This window comes from Bison bison, unplaced genomic scaffold, assembly GCF_000754665.1.
Source record: "Bison bison bison isolate TAMUID 2011002044 unplaced genomic scaffold, Bison_UMD1.0 scf7180017864518, whole genome shotgun sequence".
Classification (NCBI taxonomy): Eukaryota; Metazoa; Chordata; class Mammalia; order Artiodactyla; family Bovidae; genus Bison; species Bison bison.
In genome coordinates, this window is record NW_011495071.1 from 9705103 (window position 1) to 9724451 (window position 19349).

A 19349-nucleotide genomic window follows, 5' to 3' on the forward strand; every position below is an offset into this window, starting at 1 on the left:
GAGACCGCGGCCACGAGCGGCCGGCAGCCCCAGATAGAAAGCAGAAGCCAGCGGGCCCCGGCTCGGTGGCGGGGATTTACAGGCCCCCGAGACCCCGACGAGGAGCCCATCCTGCCCCGGACGGACTCCTGAGGTCCGTTCCCCGCGCGGCTCGCCGACTTCCCTCCGTGACGAAGTTTTCTCCGGCGCTTTCCCAAGGATCGCTCCCTAGCTTTAGAACTCGCCTTCTGGCGGACTTGCTCGGTTTGTTTTGGGAGATAACGTGCTTCGCTCCCACCCACATCCCCTTTCCTTGACCCCTGCCAGTCGGACGTTCTAGATGACTGAATGGAGTTTTGAGTTGGACTCTGGTGTCCCCTACGGAGTCGGGCCTGATCCCGGAGCGCTGGGGGTGGGGTGGAGGTGTTACTGTAAAATGCAAGTTGGATAAAAGGAGGACCTCTCGCCAAGGGCCCCAATGAGTGGCACACAGTCTACTATCACCGACAGGTTGGTATGAAGCTACCCCCTGCGCTTAGCCTCCCTGGATGGGGCCCGACCTAGCAGGAGAGTCAGGATTGCCTTTGCCCAGTGAAGTTGACAGGCATCCGACGGAGGGTTGTTTCCGAGCTCTGCAGTTAGTCTGGGGTTGCTGCCAAGTTACCCGGTTGATTGAATTTGGAAATGTATTTTTTTTTTTTTTTCCTGGAGAGAAACTTTAACAGAGTGTCGGAGGAGGGATAGGTAAAGCCACGATTGTGTTTTTCTGTCCGTAGTGGGCATTAGGATTCGGTACTGATCTTGGAAGCAGAGGAAGGTCATTTTGGGTGAAGGTCAGCGCCGGAGGTCGGCTGGGGTATTGGTCCCTCATAAGTTAACTCCTGGCCTGTAGTTCCTTAGACCCTGTTCTGTTTGTGAACTTCATTCTGAGACTACCGCATGATGATTTATGAAATTGATATCCTTGAAACATTGACTTGCACGGTGTTTATTGTCTAATAGTTTTCCAGAATGTTGGAATTACCAGTAAGTCCCAGTCTTCTGGTGGGGACAATATCAAGGAACTAAAAAAAAGAAAGGGCGGGGGAACATCATGGGGCTTGATTTTAATTATTACACTTTTAGGATTTCATTTTCCCGAAACGTTTGCATTTAAGGGGTGTAGGCCTAAGCGAATTATGTAGTAGAAGCTGGCAGGTGGATTTGTTGAGTTGGGTCAGTCTTTTACAGTACTTACCTATGTTGCTTGGTGAATTGAGGTAGACCATTTGTGGTTTAAGTGAGTTTCCTTACTCTTTAGAGTTATTCTTTGCAATATTTAAGTGATAAAAGCATATTCTTTACTACATGATATTTTTCAGTGTAACTATGACATTGTATTCAAGTCCCAAGTTTCAATTGTTTTTTTTTTTTTGGTCAGCCTTCAAACCATTACATCATTAAAAAGAAAAAAAAAAAGATCAAATAACTGAAATTAGGGAGCAAAGAAAGCATTTTGAGAAGTGCTTCTGCAAAAAGTAGTTGAATTCCCTAATAAGAGAGTTTCACCCAATTGTAAGACTCATTTGTTGATTTTAAAAGGGCCAAATTCCATTATCTTACCCTAACAGCTACTCCAGAAACAGAATTTCCTGTTCCTGTTGATGCTTCCCAGTATCATGTGAATGTTCACCTAAAAGATTCTATTAAATATTTAAACTATTTATTCTTTGTTTGTGTATTTTTTTTAATGCATTTAATTTTCAACTTCTCCGAGAGTACACTTAACATTATTAACAATGCTTATTTTGATTTTTTCTGGTTATTCCCATTCCTTTTCCTTTCACGGTGTTTTGCCTCTGAGAAGCCACTTTCATGGGTAATTGTTTTGCTGGTTCTCTTAATTCTTGCCTTCTCTGTTGACCCTGGAGACAAGTCTTATTAGGAACTAATATGTTGGTAGTTTTCATTGCAATAGTAAGGGTGTTTAATTCCGTAGAAACAGAACCTTGGGTCACCAGCTCATTCCACGTGAAAATCACCTAAAGGCCCCCAAGTAATGATCTTTCCTTCTTCTTTGCTTCTCAGAGATTTTCTTCCTATTTCCATTATGTTGGAAGGAAAACTTTGGGATTTGTGTTGCTTTTTGTAACTTAGATGAGATACAGATGTACAATAAGCATGCAGTTAATGCCTGTTTTTTGCCAGGCACTGTGCTGGGCACAAAGGATTAAAAGATGAATATTCTAAGATGAATCTGCAAATTGGTTTGGGTTTAATATCTACTTGAATTAGTTTGGGTACTGCCTAATTTCACATACTTTTTAAAAGACAAAAGACTTTAAAAGCCACTTAATTTAATGTGCCTTGGTGAGACAATTATGGATTCATATTTCTTAGGAATTTACTCCTAGTTTCTTTTTTTCCACCACAAGATTTATTCTTATGTGACCATTACTTTTTCTTTGAACATATCTTGCCCCATAAATCTCAAGCATCCATTGACTCTTAGAGTTGTCTCTGATTTGAATATATGTTGGGGTGAAATCTGGAAGTACTGGTTTAGTGTTATTTCTGTGCCAGGCTGCCTTAATAAAGTTACGAGTATAGAATAGTTCCCATCTTCTTCTCAGCCTACCTACCTCAGCCTCTTCTCATGGTCTAACTCCAGTGCACTCTAGATACATTTTGCTGATTCTAGAGCTATTGGCAAATTAACAGTGTCTTTTTAAAGATCCTTTCAAGTTTGAAGTACTGTATGTGGTATGGCTTTGTTTTGTAGAGTGTGCAGACCCACCAGGCCAGCTGTGTGAGTTAGAGTTCTTTCATTGTGATGCTTCTGACTACAGAGTCTGTCTGTCCTCAGTTGAAATCAGACTAGCTGGTTTTGGGCGTTGTTCTGTTTTGCAGTTTGTGGCAGGCGACACATGGCTGAACAAGATAAGAAGGGTTTTATTCTTGTGTTAGGGACGTGCTGGGGCTGGGATGGAATTCAGCTATGTTTGGGCTCTGAATGGTCACTTTGGAGACTCAGAATTCTGTTATATCCTGTTATTATTTTGCAGTTAAATTAACACATTCATTTACTCCCCATTTCCCCTTTTCATTCTCTATTCCTCAGGCACTCCAGCCCCCTTTTTAAAAGTGTAATTATCAACTTAAAACTCAATCTATATGTTCATGGTAGCTGTTGTTTTTATGTAGTATATTTGAATTGTTAAAAAAAAAAATCTAAACAGCTTATGAATGCCATCCAGTGTCTTGCTTTGTAATTTCTATGAAACCTGAAGATTATATTTTTCAGCTTTTAGAACCAGCACTTGAAAAGTGATAGAAATATCTGATTGCTGTTCTCCAGTTTGCATTGATTGCTGTCCTTAGTCCCAAAATAATCCTAATTGTTTCTTATCCTCCTGGATGCTTGTCCTCACCCTAAGAGTTTAGGGGTCCTGTGGTAGTTGGAATTTCTTTTGAGAGATAAGAGAATGTTTTTTCAGTGGACTGAGTAAATTGTTTCAGGCTGTATTCTAGAACAGTGAATTTTTTCAGGGACAATACAGGTACGATTTTGCTATAAAGGTCTTTGTTGAAAAGAACCTATGTCCTGTCTAGGACTTGTAGATTTTGTTGGTTTTGATTTATAGATAAAAGGTTTTTAATATATTGGCTTTTTTTTTTTTTTTTAAAGAAGCACCTTTTTAAAGTGAGACTGGAAACCAGAGGCTTTACATGCATTTGCCCAGTAATTAACGTTTTCATTCATAATACTTTTTCTGCCAACAGTGCCATATAATAATGCTTTTGATTAAAATACAAAACAAAAATTCTGTATGTGCACTGTTTTCAAGGCTGCCTGAGTCATCTGCAAGGTGAAATTATTTGTAGCATTCATTTGTAAAATCAGTCATTAGATAAATACTGAATTGAAAGTAGGGCCAGGATCACAGAGCTAGCTTTGTATTCACTCTAATGTTCTTTTCTTCTAGTTTTTCAGTTTTAAATTCTGATTCAGACAGGTACGCAGTAGTACATTCACTTGTACAGTTTTACATGAGTCAACATGTACAGTCCAAGTAAATTTTTTAAAAGTACAGAGCTATAGTCTTCTAGATTAACGGCACATTTATAAGATGTTCACGTGTATTTAGTGAGATGATGAGAGAAGCTTTATTTGAATCATAATAAAAATATGTTAACCTGGTAATACCACTTAACACACTGGTGGTTTCATGAATTGAGTATGAATTGCCTGCCTACTGATACGGGTTGTAAAAGCAGCAGGATATTTTAACCATTTTCCAGTGGTAATTGGAGAAGTGCTTTTACATCATGGTTGTCTAACAAAGTTACCAGAAATGCTACTTATCATTTAATTGCTTATCTCCTAGGGATTGACCATGCCACATTTTCAGAAACGGAGCATAATTAACTTCATTAAGTTTCATCCATTAAAACGTGGTGTTGATGATGTTTTAAAACTTCATTGGAAGGCATGGTCCTTTTCCTTTCAGTAGTTAAGAATCTTCAAAATAATGGCATTTGGACTGAAAATTTAAAATCAGCAAAATTATAAATGTTGTTGTTTCCTTTTGAAGAAAATACCCTGATATATGTAATGATATCCTATGGCAGTGTGGCTCTAACATTTACAGTGTCTTCAATTCAATGTGAGGCAGATCATCATTTACACTTAGAGCAACTCATAGCATTTAAGTTAAGATTATAAAACTGGAAAGGATAGATTCAAGATATGACCTAGATTTTCTGGCTTTCAAGTCCTCCAGATGTCACTCTAAATTATTGTCTTTCCGTGTGTATTTTTTCTGTCCTGCTTCCCTTGTAACTTTCCAAGCTAAGTCAGGGTTGGATTTTTCTCTTACCGGATGCTTTCTAGTACCTTATCCATTCTAATTTTAAGTATCTCTAGAGGATAAAGCTATCGTCACTTCCTCAGGAGACTGAACAACAATCTGATAGATCTTATAGTCAGGAAGTTTTTCTTGATCTTTAGCACAGACTTTTCTTTTAAGTTGTCCTGTTACTTGTATACACTTGCTGTACTAGGCTAAATAATGATCTCCTCCCATTTTATGTTTATGTGACTGTAAATGGTTTAGACAGTTGTCCACCACCCTTTCCTTCCCCCCACCCTTATTCTTTGCTGAGCCAAGTTGTATATTCTGTTGATTTGTGTCTAAAAGTCAGTCTGTTCCTCTTAATATTTTATTAGCTTTTCCTCAGTTGCTCATCTAGTGCAAAATGGTTTTTTTCTTTCAGTGCTGTTCTACTACAAAATGATACTCTATATTTTATCTTTATTCATATTCTAGAACAAGTTGCAGTTTGGTTTTACCATAATACAGGGGTCTTCTGTTTTCTCCAGGCATAGCCCAAAATTATAAGTAAAGAAATTCTCAAAACCATTTTGACTCAGTTTTATTTTAGATAGTTTTTTTAGAATGGATATGGGAGATGTCACCATCAAAAAAACAAACAGATATATACAAACAGCATAATTAGCAAATCAGCTAATTAAGCCATTGCTCATGTTATAAAAGCCTTGTTTACAAAGTGATTCTTTCTGATATGTGCCCTAATGTAAGTTACAAGTATTATCAATTATGTGACAAAAATGTAGCAAACAAATGATAAACCATCCCTGGTTGAAAATTAATCAGAAATGAGGGTGAACCATCTCTGAATTTAATAAAGAGATGTGGTTGTAGCTTTAAGATATCACTGTATGATGAGATATATCTGTAAGTTGTTATTCTTTTTTCTTTGTTTTTTTACAGTGGTTTTTCAGTCTAATCTTAAAATTGTGTGTCATTTTTCCATTTTGTTTTTTTGTGTGTGTGTGCTTGTGTTGTTTAACTTTGTTTTTTCCTGTTATTTCCACTTATTAGTGAAAAGAAATAGATTTGCAATGATAAGCAGGTTTTTCCAATAAGACATACTGTTATTAATATTGAAATAATGTTTTACTTTCTTACCAGTGTATTTACAAGAATTGTTACTAATGATAAGTAACAGAAGGAAAACATGGATATTTAAATTATTATATATATATACGTACATATGTATATATATAAGATAGAGCTCTTGAATGTTGTATTAGTAGACCTTTATTGTTGATACTTAAAGTTATTTTAAATAGATGTCTTTATTCTTCCATGTTTTGCTAGTGATTTTGTTACCTCAAATGTCAGAATTTTGGAAACAGATGAGATTTAGGGTATTTTACTTTCTCTACTTAGAATATCTAGAGTACCAAGATAGCCACAAAAGAAAGAAATTTGTAAGAGTTTCTAACATCAAGAGAAACCTATGAAGCTAGTACCTAGAATAATTCTCAGCTTTTTTATTTTGCAGAGATAATATGTGATGGTGTCACAGGTCAGAGACTGCCTATAGTTTATAAACATACGTTACTGACTTTCAGTAAAAGGAGAAGTATACTGTTTTCCTTACTAAATTAACATGTACCAATGCAGCTGACAGCTTAGATTCATAGCAAAACAGGATCTCTTACTAATTCAAATGCTGAATCCTGGCTTTTTCGGTCATAGACACATGATAGACCTGGGTGGCTTCCCAGTGTTGAGAGATAAGCAAATCTGAAGGCCAGTAAAAAATTAGGTTTCCTGTCATGGGACTGTGAGAGACAATTCATGAAGAAATTGGGAATATATAAGAAAACCTGATTTAGTTAATGTTTAATCTTATCCACTTGTCACACTGTTTTTTTCTTCTGATGCCTATTATAGGCATTTAAAGACAACTGTTCGAGACTACAGTTTTGGTTAAATATTACATTTAAATGCTGATGTTAGGTTCATACACTCGAGCTTAAGGAAGATTTCATGTCTTCTGTGGATTCAGAAAAATCTGGATATTTGTGGTGTTGAAAAAATCAGCATCTGAATAAATTATATGTGAAATTGATTATGTAATGTAGAAGGTGACTATATCTCATCCAGAAGAGTAACAAGTCCCCCAAATACACTTATACACTGAAATATATATATAAGATACCTTGTGAAGGTGCTTGGACATAGCCTTCCATAGGTTTTAGATGGGTTATCTGCCTGTGTTCCGACACAGGCTGATACATTGTGGTTGCCCTGTACAGTCTTTGTGGTTTACTCAGAGGAAGTGGTTCTTGTGGGTGAAGGTCGGATCTTTTTAGAGATTGTTGGTGGCATATGCACTGTCAGCTTATTTCCTGTCTTATTGGCTGTTTTGGCAATACCTCGTCAGGGCAAGTACTGCTGAAGGGATATTTAAATGTTTTGTAGTGGCAGAATAGATGGTTATAATGTTGTATAATACCTACCTCCCAAGGCGATACGAGGGTTAAATTAACGTTTGTAAAGTGCTTTGAGATCCTAAGATGAAAAGAGCAGACATGTCCCTAATCATATTTGCAGATATTGCTCAAGTTTAAGTAAAAATTTATTCATGTAGTGAAATGTTACTTTATTGGCCTTGAGACTTCTGTTACCATTCAAGTGTTGTTTAGTCACCTCAAGAGTTGTGGTTGGAATGTTTTTCTTCTAATGCTTAAAAATATAGTTACCCTGTATGGGTTAACTTAGAGGAGTAGATACCTGGTCTATAGTTAAGGCTTGTCTATGGTTAAGGCTTATTCACCAAGTTTAACGCCTAGAGTGTGCTTCTTCACCAGTTTAATTGGCATACTGAAATAATGTGATTGAGAGAATTTCCTTTGAGATCCATAGGTGCACTACCCATGTACAAAACCCTATGTTTGCTTTACTGAAATCTTAAGATGAGCAAACTGATAGAATTGCATGTACTTACACTCCTCATTGTTTTAAATTTTGTTTTCACATATTGCCTTTGCCACTTTGAAGAATTAACAATGAATATCTTTATTGGAAAAGGCTTTCTTTAAAGCTAAATTGCAACCAGTTTTCAGATTCCTTAAGGATAGGAGGGTAGTTCTTACTCATTTTTAATTAGTTACTATCTGCTTCATTATATTTTTATTCTCTTTTAATACTAAAAAGCATAAGGAAGAAAAAATAGCCCAAATTATCCAGTTATCCAAATGATGTTGTTAAACACACTCATGAAAATTCAAATGATAGATAATATGATATAATAATATATAAAGTCTCCCTCTGATCGTAACTGTATCCCTGCACACCCTCTGGTTCTCAGACTCTCTCCTCAGAGGTAACTACAGTTAAGTTTTTTTGTGTGTATCTACCTTCCTTTACAGTCTCATAAATATACCACTCATCATTTTAATATTCTTGGTACCTGACTTGTAGTAAATGTATCTATCAGCTTTTGCTGGGTTGTATTGCCATCAGTTCAGTTCAGTCGCTCAGTCGTGTCCGACTCTTTGTGACCCCATGGATTGCAGCACGCCAGCCCTCCCTGTCCATCACCAACTCCCGGAGTTCACTCAGACTCGTGTCCATCGAGTTGGTGATGCCATCCAGCCATCTCATCCTCTATCGTCCTCTTCTCGCATAGCAACACCAACAAATATCTGTGGCTTACAACACTAGTTAATTTCTTGCTTACACTGCATCTTGTCAGCTCTGGATTGATTGCAGCATTTTTGGAACCCTGTCTGAAGGAGCATCCCCCCAGCAGCCCCTGGAATATGCCATTTCTGTGGCAGAGGGAAAGAACAGGAAAACGGATGGCAACATACAGTGACTTCAAAAACTTCTGCTCCGTCGAGGTGTATATCACATCACTCACATGTCATTGGTCAAAGCAGTAATATGGTCATGCTCATTGTCATTGGGCCAGAGATGTGTAGTACTCCCACAGGTGGCATCACACGCCGGGTGATGATAGGTAGATCTGTATAATCCTAAGGAAAGAAAGGGCAAAGCAGTAAGACAGTCTGTTATCGGAGGTGATCGATGAATTCTTGTTAAATGGATTGTTTTGAATCTGTGAAAGTTTTTATTTTTATGGACTGTTTCAAGCATATACACAAGTACAGAGAATAATATAATAAACTTCCGTGTTCCCATTGTTTGTGTCAAAAACTTTCTGTGCATGGACAGTCTTGGTTCATCTATTTCCTTTTCCCGCTTCTCCACTGGATTATTTTGAAGTAGGCTGGATATCATAATTTCAACCATAAATATTTCACTGAGTATCTCTGAAAGATAAAATCTGAAGGTGTAACTTCTTTTAGTAAATTCTTACTGTCTGTTAGTAGTTGGAGATAATGATGCTATGGACTGACAGGTGTCAAGTAGGCGAGGATGTTCATGGAGTTGTATCTAGAATTTGACAGCCAGAAAGTTGTTTTGATTTCGTTTTGAGTATTTCTGGAGGAGGCTTACAGCAGAATGTCATCTGTTTTTCCAGTACCTCCTTTCCTCCTGAGTGTGTGTGTGTGTGTGTGTGTGTGTGTAAGTGTGAAGCAGGTAATTAACCTCTGGAAAAAAATAACATTGCAACAGATTTGATTTGCAGGAGGTTTCATTTCACACTGAGCCTCTGTTGGAATGACGCCAATTGAAAGGAATCCCAGCCCTTAATGGCTGTAAGTCTTCTGGGAGTTCCCAGTTGCTGATGTTATATACTCTGGAGAAGAATATCAGAATCATTTCTAAAAATTCTGTATTCAGCTATGCTGTTTGCTGTGCAGAGAAAGGTTCTGTCAGATCTCTAAGGAAATAGTCCTAAAACAATATAAAAATAAGAAAGTGAATCTGTCTAATTTTAGTTTAGAAATAATTTAACTCACTCTCACCTGCTCAGGTTAGTTCATCTGAGGACCTTTTTAAAGCCTACATTTTGACTCATAACTTCATAGATTTTATTAGCATATAGTGTGAGACAGTAAGTTTACTTATCATTTCTATGGTTATGGGAGTAATAGACATTATATTATGGATCGAGAATAGTCAGTTTCACAGAACATACTTGGGAGAGGGGTATTATGTAACAGTGGGAAGCAAGCTAAACAGATATAATCCCTTCAGTTTGTAGGTTGGCTGGCGACAATGAGTTGATCAAAGAGGATTTATACAGGCTAGTGAATAAATTATTGTATATAACATGATGAAAATAGTTTATTTTAGGATAGTACTATCTATGTTTTCTTATCTGATGTTTTTCACTGTTCATTGAAACTTAGTTAAAATGGTCTTTCTAGGTGTCCAAGTAGTTTTAGTTTTCTTTAATTAAGTTATATTGTTAATCTCATTTCAGAATCCATGTAGTGACTGAAGCAGAAACTTGGTTATCATCGACTTGTACATAAAAATTTTATTTAATTTTGAATTTTTCTTGGCATTGGATTGATTCTGGCTTTGGTTGCTTGGGGCACTACAGTCTGTTTTTAATAAATAAACAGTTTTTTCCCCCATGGAGAATTAACTCTTTGACCTGCCTTTTGTTCATGTTGTATTTCTATTGTATCATGTTAGAAAAACATTCACTTTTAAAGATAATAATTTGTTGGTCCCTTTGTCAGAATAAGGTACTTCCACTTGGGTTGCATTTGTCTTTTGTGCAATTTGGGGAAAGGTTTGTGGTTTCTTGTTACTTAAGTATTTGTTTCTTGTGTATTTATCCAGAAGCCTACATGGTCAGAATTCTTGAAACAGTGTTTGAAGGTAAATTGGGTATATTAGTAAATAGATGTGAATAGTTAAAAAGAGCGAGAGAGAAGGTTCTTACCATGCAGTTATTGCATAACAGGATACAAGATATAATTTGTTTCCAAAAAAGGAATTAAGTAAAATATGGATAAATATTAGTAATTATATTAATTTTGACTGCCCTGGCAGAATTTTTTTGAGACTATTCTCTTTTTAGAGATTAAAAGTAGCTTTTAAAGGAAAGATACTTTAGCTCTTAATTATATATTCTAATTTTGATTTTTTGCAGCCTTTGTAAGAAAGGAGTAGTAAAAGGGAACTAAATGAAGATAATGTAGAGAAAAGAGCCTGGGTTTTGGTGTCAAGACTTGTTCTGCTTACATGCTAGGATACTTTAGGGAAATGTACGTCTCTGAGGAACAGTTTAGTTTTCTCGTGTATAAAAATTGGAGTAATATCACTTACCTTTAATGTTGGCATGAAGATTAAATGAAAATGTATTTAAGTACCTAAAGGAGGTCAGAAACTTAGAATGGAACTTATTATTGTTTAAACTTAAGAAATTGGGTTTTCCTACAACTTTGATCTACACATTTTAAATAATTCGGAATTCATATGTATCTGCTGCTTCTGCTGTAACAGTGTTTTTTTCCTTGCTGTGATAATATTCCCTTTCCATTAATTTCAAATTATAGGATGTTTTTAGAATTAAGGTGCATTTAGAGGTGAGGAATAGACCAAAGAGACAGTTATTTCAACTCAGACTGTGAAACAGTAGCATCTGTAGGTATAGAGTCAATAAGATTTTTTTTAGGATTGGCAGTCAACTTTTAAATCTGCCTTTGGTCACTTAGATTTGTCCAGCTCTGTCCTGACAACATCAGTTCATTTGTTTCTTCATTTGTTCAATAAATATTGAATGCCAGCTCTGTGTAGGTCATTATGTTGTCAGTTATTTTGCATTCTTGTCTGCTGATTTGTATTTAAAGAATTAAGAAATTTACCTCTGATATTCATTGATTAGTGCTGAGGATTAAGATGAGAAGTCATGTGTACTTTAGGGGTGGTGCTAGTGGTAAAGAACCCCCCTGCCAATGCAGGAGATGTAAGAGATGCATGTTTGATCCCAGGATCAGGAAGATCACCTGGAGGAGGGCATAGCAACCTACTCCAGTATTGCCTGGAGAATCCCATGGACAGAGGAACCTGGCTGTTTACAGTCCATCTAATACAAGTTTTATGGGATTTGGTTTGTTGCGTGTGTGTGTTATAGGCACACAAGACAGTAAATGACTCAAAAAATTGTTATACTGAGTATGTAAGAGGAGGAAAAGGTAGCAGAAGAATGACTTTACTAGTGATTGGGCCTTTGTGAAACATAAATGATGTAAGCAAATTGAGTTTAAGTTTATTCTTAGCAAGAATCTATGTTTGGTTAAGTGGTAATGGAGATTATATTTTCTTTTTAAAGGTTTCTTCTTACAGTAGTAATCTCTTCTATATCATTTAGTTTACAGTTTCTACCACTTAAAGAAATATCATCCCTTTTATCCTAGCTGTAGATTCATATTCTGTGCCATAAAACATTGTTAATTTTTAGTCATTTCCTCTCTGTAAATGATTTTTTTGTTACTGAAAATTCTGTGGCATGAATCCTTTTACTTAGCGTCCCTTTGTGCCATAACATTGGAAAAGAAAACTTGCCTAAGAGATAGTTCAGTGTGTTATTTTTTAACCTCTTTTAAGCTATGAATTGTTTTCCTGCATTTTCTTAGTAACCCTGGAGAATCAAGAACAGATAGGCAGATAGCTGGTTTAAAAAAGAAGCCCACAAACCAGATCCTTTATTGAATACTGTTTCTGTGTAGGGAAAGGATGGAGAATTCTAATTTGAGAGTTTTACTAAGTGGTGGATTCATTTTGATATTTGGCAAAACTAATACAATTATGTAAAGTTTAAAAAAAAAAGCTTACAGAGAGGCTGCCTGCAAAAAAGCAATGCCCTTTGAAGCATTCGTATGGACATGGAGACTGTATAGCCCTTAGGGAGATCTACAGACATCCGCTCTGCCGACTGCTGGGAAGCGGCTTTTTCCCATGCTTGCAGCATCCCTGTGGGGTAAAGTTCTGTTAATTTTGCATAAATATTTACCATATCTCATTTTAGCCAGCATTGCTTCCTTACACTGGTAGTAATAAGGAAATCTTTGCTTACCCAGCTTGAAAAGTTTGTTATAGATATGACTTGTCTGGAGAATGTTGTTATCTTTGAGGGCTGATGAAGTTAAAAGTCAGATTGGAAACAATAATGGGGTAAATTACAAATTCACAATCCATAAATAATCTACTTATTATAGAAATATTTGCCCATGTTTACTGTCCTATATTTAAAAGTGAGAAGGTTATTACCATACAATCAGCATGATTCACTTCAGCTTTGTCCCATCTAACAAGTCAGATCATTGTCGCTTTCATATATCTTGTCAGTGTGATACTTGAGTAATTTAGTCTCATTTACTACACTTTAACAGTTATTTCCTCATTTAGTTGTAAAAGCTTCAATTTATTAAGTAGGTTCTTTGTAGGCATTGTATTTAATACATATAACAGCACTATAAGGCAGATGTTATTCCTGTTTTACAGATGAGAAAAATCTTAGATTCAGAGACATTTGTTGACTAGCCTGTTATTTCCCAGCTTATACATACTTGGGACCAGGTTTAAAATCCAGGTCTTCTGACTCCTGGTTCATTGTGTTTGCTACTGCACATAATTATGGGTAACTATTTTTTCTGTGAAGGTAGGGTCCAAACACAACTACAAAGTATGGAATTCAAATGAGAATGTTCAGTCAAAGAAGGTTATTTATTTAGTTTCTTTATCTTTTAACGTGGACTTCCCTGGTGCAGGGGTAAAGAATCTGCCTGCCAATGCAGGAGACACAGGAGACTTGGATTTGATTCCTGGGTTGGGAAGATCCTCTGGAGAAGGAAATGGGAACCCATTCCAGTATTCTTGCCTAGGGAATCCCATGGACAGAGGAGCCTGGTGGTCTACAGTCCATGGGGTCACAAAGAGTTGGCCACTACTTGAGCAACTAAACACTGCCATCTTTTAATGCAAATTACAGTAGCAATTTTAAAATTGTGTTCCAGGGAACATCCAGAACACTTCAACAAGAATGTAATTTTTTGTTTTGCATGATTTTCTTAGGAGCCCCACATTGTCTCAGGTACTCAAGGCAAAAGGTAGAATATAAAATGAAATTAATGGAATTAATGTGTAATCCCCCCCAAATTTTATTATTTAAAAGAGGTCCAACTTATTAGTTTAAAAATGGTCTAATCTGTTTTATTTTTTAAGTCAAAAATAGTTCAGTATTTGCAGTTTCATGTGATTTATCCTAGGAACTATCCATATGACAACATCTTAGCTCTTGTCATTGCTCAGAAAGATCCTGCTTCCAAATTTTTGTGTTTTTCTACTTCTTACCTTCTACTTCTCAGTCTCCCCCATTCCTTTCTATATGCATTCTTTGCCTTCATTGTCATTACTGGGCTTTTGATCTCTCCCATCTGATCCCATCTAGAACTTCTGCTCTTCTTCAACCTTTTAGTTTCCTCAGCCTTTTTATTTATTTCTGGTTGAGTCCTTTTGCCATTCTCTGTCATTTTCCTACCACATAGTAGATACCTAAGAGGCTTCCTGGATTATTTAACGTATTTTCTTTATAGAGTAGCCTAGCAGAAGTGATTTCAAAGATGGTAGCTTTTATTTTAAGGCGATGGCACCCCACTCCAGTATTCTTGCCTGGAAAATCCCATGGACGGAGGAGCCTGGAAGGCTTCAGTCCGTGGGGTTGCTAAGAGTCGGACACTGAGCGACTTCATTTTCACTTTTCACTTTCATGCATTGGAGAAGGCAGTGGCAACCCACTCCAGTGTTCTTGCCTGGAGAATCCCAGGGACAGGGGAGCCTGATGACCTGCCTTTTATGGGGTCACACAGAGTCGGACACGACTGAAGTGACTTAGCAGCAGCAGCAGCTTTTATTTTGATCTATCTCACCTTTCCTGTACTCACCCAGGAGTTGGTAACTCATTAGTCTCTCCATCCAAAATACACTTATTGATTAAAAATCATATAGTAGGAACTATAACATTTTATACATAATGGTTTACTTATTCTTTACTGTGAAGTATAATGGGTTTTATTATATAATCTTCATTTTGTAGGTAAAGAAACAGGTGCTCAGAAAGTTTTAAATATCATACCTACTAAGTGGAAAAACTGGAATTTTAGTCTTAAGTTTGTCTAACTTCCCAGCCTACACTGTTAATACTATGCTGTCCTGTCAGAATCAGCATTGAATCGGGTACTCGTTCTGCCCTTAGAAGCTTCTAGTCTAATACAAGGAGATAGACATGTCGGCAGTGAGACTCGAGAAAAATCAGTACTTTCTGGATAGATCAGAAACAGGAGATAAATGCTTCCATTGAATCCTTAAAGATGGGTTGTAATTATCAGGTGAGGAATAGAAGATTGTTTCAGGTAGAAGCAGTGATTATGAACAAAGGGTAAAATAGCTCATCTTTTCTAAGAACTCCATGGGTGTAGTTCATTGTGATGAGCATGGAGGTTGACTATGGGCACAACATTTGGTAAAGTTGCAGTGATAGGAGGCGTCAAATTATTTTTATACCGTTCTGAGTTTGGCTTTTGTCCACTGGATTGTGGGAAGCCACTGAAGATCTTTAATTGCACGAGTAATATGATCAGTAGTTATGGTATAGAAAGATCATTTGGGTGGCATTGTAAAGATTTGATTAGTCTTGAGAAGTTTTAGGGGCAGAGATAACCAATAAGGAGACATTTTTCAATAAAGAAGAATGAAGTACTAAATTTGTAACAATACATTTAAAAATGAAGAGACAAATAGAGTTATTAAGAAGATGTTAAATGTAAGAAAGGTAGGTGGTGAAAGTGAGGGCCTTTCTGGCTTGGGTTTTAGTGGATGTTGGGTATTCCATTCACCAAGATATGGAATATAAAAGGGAGAAGGCATGGGTTTTGTGTGTGTGTGTGTGTGTTTGGTTGACTGATACGATGAAAGATGGAGAGAGAACCGAGGTAGTAAGGGACAGATTCAGTTTAAGGTTAGAGTCATCTAATGCTGCATAATAGATTATCCCAAAACAATAAATAAACTTGCACTCTAACATGGTAGTCACAAGGCACTTGTGGCCATTTAAATTAGTTAAAATTAGATAAAATTTATAATTTAGGTCTTAAGTCACACTAACCACTTTCAAGTATACAATAGCCATGTGTAGCCAATAGCTACTGTTGTGGACATTGGACAGAGACCATTGTAATCATTGCAAAAAGTTCCCTTGGAGAGTGCTGCTAAACGTTTGTTATCTCACAGTTTCCTATGATAAGGAACCTGGAAGCAACCTAGCTGGGTGGTTCTGGTTCAGGGTCTCTCAACGAGGTTGTAGTTGAGATGTCTATTATGGAAGCAAAGACTTGCTTGACTCCTCTGAGGGCTTGATTGGAGCTGCTGGATGGACTTCCAAGGTGATTCACTCACATGCTGGCTAAGTGAATGCTGGTTGTTGGTAGGAGGCCTCAGTTGCTCACCAGGAAGACCTCTCATCGGAATGTTTGAGGCAGCTGACTTTATCTAAATCAAGTGATCATAGAGAACAAGATGGAAGCCATAATGAGTTTTATGAGCTAAGCTCAGAAGTCACAATCTGTCTTTTTTGAAATGTTCTCTCAGATCAGCTGAGAGATCAGCTCTATTCAGGGTGGGAGGGAACTCTACAGGGCGTGAATTCCAGGAGACAAAATTCACTGGGGTTTATTTTAGATGCTGCCCAGCACAGGTACCTGTGAAGCCTGCAGGTGCAGACATCGGATAGGCGACTAGATGTGAAGGCATGAGGGCATAGCTACTGCTCTTGTGTTCGTAATGGTAGTTGAAGCACTCTGAGTAGGTGAGTTCAGTAAGAATGAGATTTCGCTAAAAGGATGGCCCAAATAGCATCTTGGGTCACATGTCTGGGGTAGTCAAGAAGGGCTCTCAGAGGCTGTTGAGAATCAAACCTGCAGAGAATCAAAGGAATGGTTGCGGAGGAGTAGGAGTACCAGGAGGGTATTTTATAAAGGAGCTTTCATGAAGGGATGAAAGTTGAAAGTAAAGTGTAATTAACACTGCTAAATGATACAAACTAGTCAAGTAATAGTCGTTCTTTCAAAAATTATTTATTGAATATTCTGGGAACCAGAGAAAGATACATAGATGAATAAGATAAAATCTCTATTGATGCAGTCTGAGGAGATATGGAGAGTTTTTTGGAGGAAGATAAAACCTTAGTGTAGACCCTCTTTAAAAGGTAAGGAGTTGAGTTGGGGTTAGGTGTAGTGTGTGTGTGTGCATGTGGTATGGTCTAAAGGTGGCAGTGGTGATGATATGGGTAATAGAATAGACATTTTAGGCAGAAGGATGGCTTGTTATGTGCAGGATATTCCTAGAACATGCAGTTTGTAATGAGGAAAAGTGGGGAGAAAAGAGACTACAGGGATAATTAGAATGGTCTTGAGTTCGTGGAAAGGAACTTGCCTTTATCTTGTAGGCTGTTGCTTCCCATATTTAAAATTATGACTTACTACTACTACTACTACTAAGTCGCTTCAGTCGTGTCCCCATAGATAGCATAGGTATGCGTCCCCATAGACGGCAGCCCACCAGGCTCCACCATCCCTGGGATTCTCCAGGCAAGAACACTGGAGTGGGTTGCCATTTCCTTCTCCAGTGCATGAAAGTGAAAAGTGAAAGTGAAGTCGCTCAGTCGTGTCTGACTCTTCGCAACCCCATGGACTGCAGCCTACCAGGCTCCTCTGTCCATGGGAGTTTCCAGGCAAGAGTACTGGAGTGGGGTGCCATTGACTTAGATAGTATCCAAATAATTTAATCCTTCATGTATCAGTTACTTAATCTTCTCTAACATTGCCTTTTAAATTGAAAATCCATTTCCAAAGGAAACTTTACTTCATTATTGTAAATAGAAAATCAGTATTTTTGCCACATAGAAAAGACACAACAGTAGAAAAATTGCAAGCTATTATTAGATTTAAAAAAAAAATGAAATACAGCAGTGAATCCTTTATTTTACAGAGATGTCTGCCTGAAAAATCAGTTCTTCAGTGAGAGACTGTTTTTAGTCAGCAAGAAAGGGAGACTTCTTTGGAAATCACCTGGTATAATTCAGATGAGATTTGGTTATTGGGACGTTTTCATTTTTAAGTTTTGATGTTGACAAGCACCAAGAATCCTAACTTGCAAGTGTTTGTGGTTAAAAAGATCAGAAAATAGTTAATGGTCAACTTTGTTTTACATTTAAATACTAATAAAAATTAGGCCCTTTATTCAAAGAAACTATCTAATCTTCAGAATCTGTTCTTCCAAATGTGTCAAGCTATTAGTTGATGTTGATGAAGTAGAAAAGGAGTTCTTCATCTACTCTTTGCTGCCATCCAATTTGGGAAAATTATTGTGAAAAATTATCAGATCTTTGATATTATTCAGAATACTTTCAGTGGTTTTTCAGAGGAAACCTTAAGTGGTCTTTTCAGAGAGGAACAAGAATGCAACTCACTTATGTATCTCATAGTTCTAGTTTTCACTTGATCTTGTTCACTTTGTTTTACACATGGAACTCTTACATTGTCAGGGTAAATGTAAGTTGTTCACCTGAACAGATATGTTTATCAAGATGTGCCTATTTGTAAAACTTGTCTCATTCATGCATGTTATCTCAAAAACTGAAGATTTCTTCCAGAAATATTTGAAATTCTTCCTACAACTCAAATGGGTGTACAAAGACTTTTCCATTATTTCTGCCAAACTCTGTAGTGTAGTTCCAGTTTTGAGGTTAAGATAGGGAATACTTTTATAAGATTTTTAATGAATGTTTTTGAGCTGAAATGGCCGACAGAAAGCATGAAAATAATAGTGTTAAAGATGCTACAAAAGTGCCAAGAAAGAGTAACATTCTTGATGTTACAATAAAAGTTGGAATGTCTCAAGGTGACTGATTACATTTAAGGAACTGTGGGAGGGAACGTGTGGTAAAGATGAGTGGTCATTTAGGAATTCACAAAGTCCTGTAATCAAGGGAAGCTAACATTATCCAATTTTGAATGATGCGACCAATATATTTAAGAAGAGAGGGTAGAAGCAGTAGTTGAACTCTCTTAGTTAACCTCAATTTAATGGACGTACTCCATTTCCCCCATGGAGCATGACTTCTACCCACAGTTGGATTAAATGATTACATCTACAGGCTACTCTGTAGTATGTCTGAATACTTCCAGGTGAACTTTGTAATCCCAACCTGTTGTACTAGTATTGGAATTAGATAGTTAAATATTATGAAAACCGATGAAATATGAGCATAAAAGGAAAGTTATTTCTATGAAAACTGAGTTGTATGTACTTTGGAAATACAAGTAGAGACTTGTCACTAAGGAAATTTCTGTCAAATTAGAGATGAAAAACCACTATTAGCTATTTGGAGAGAAAAAGAGTCCAGGGATTATCCTTAGTTTCTTTGTCCACTGTAAAGAAACTGAAACAGGAAATGAACAGAGCAGATCTATTATAGCATAATTTATAAAAGGATAATAAGGCAGCCCAACACATCCTTACTCAAAGAAAAAATCTTGAGCCTACATTTAAAAATTGGCAAATAAATATACACCTAAATATTTTAAATTG

At 36.9% G+C, this 19349-nt stretch overlaps 1 protein-coding gene across 3 annotated transcripts in view; it reads left to right on the forward strand.

Moving 5' to 3' along the window:
* Nucleotides 1-19349, forward strand: part of ARHGEF12 (Rho guanine nucleotide exchange factor (GEF) 12) — a 171112-nt gene that overhangs the window by 1230 nt on the left and 150533 nt on the right. For 2 of the 3 annotated variants that reach the window (XM_010830483.1, XM_010830484.1), the window contains exon 1: nucleotides 47-489. The exons of the other annotated variant lie outside the window; for it this stretch is intronic. In XM_010830483.1, the coding sequence (XP_010828785.1) occupies nucleotides 458-489 (32 nt within the window). In that variant the 5' untranslated portion in view covers nucleotides 47-457. Of the gene's footprint in view, nucleotides 1-46; nucleotides 490-19349 lie in introns of those variants that run through there. 3 annotated transcript variants of the gene reach the window in all.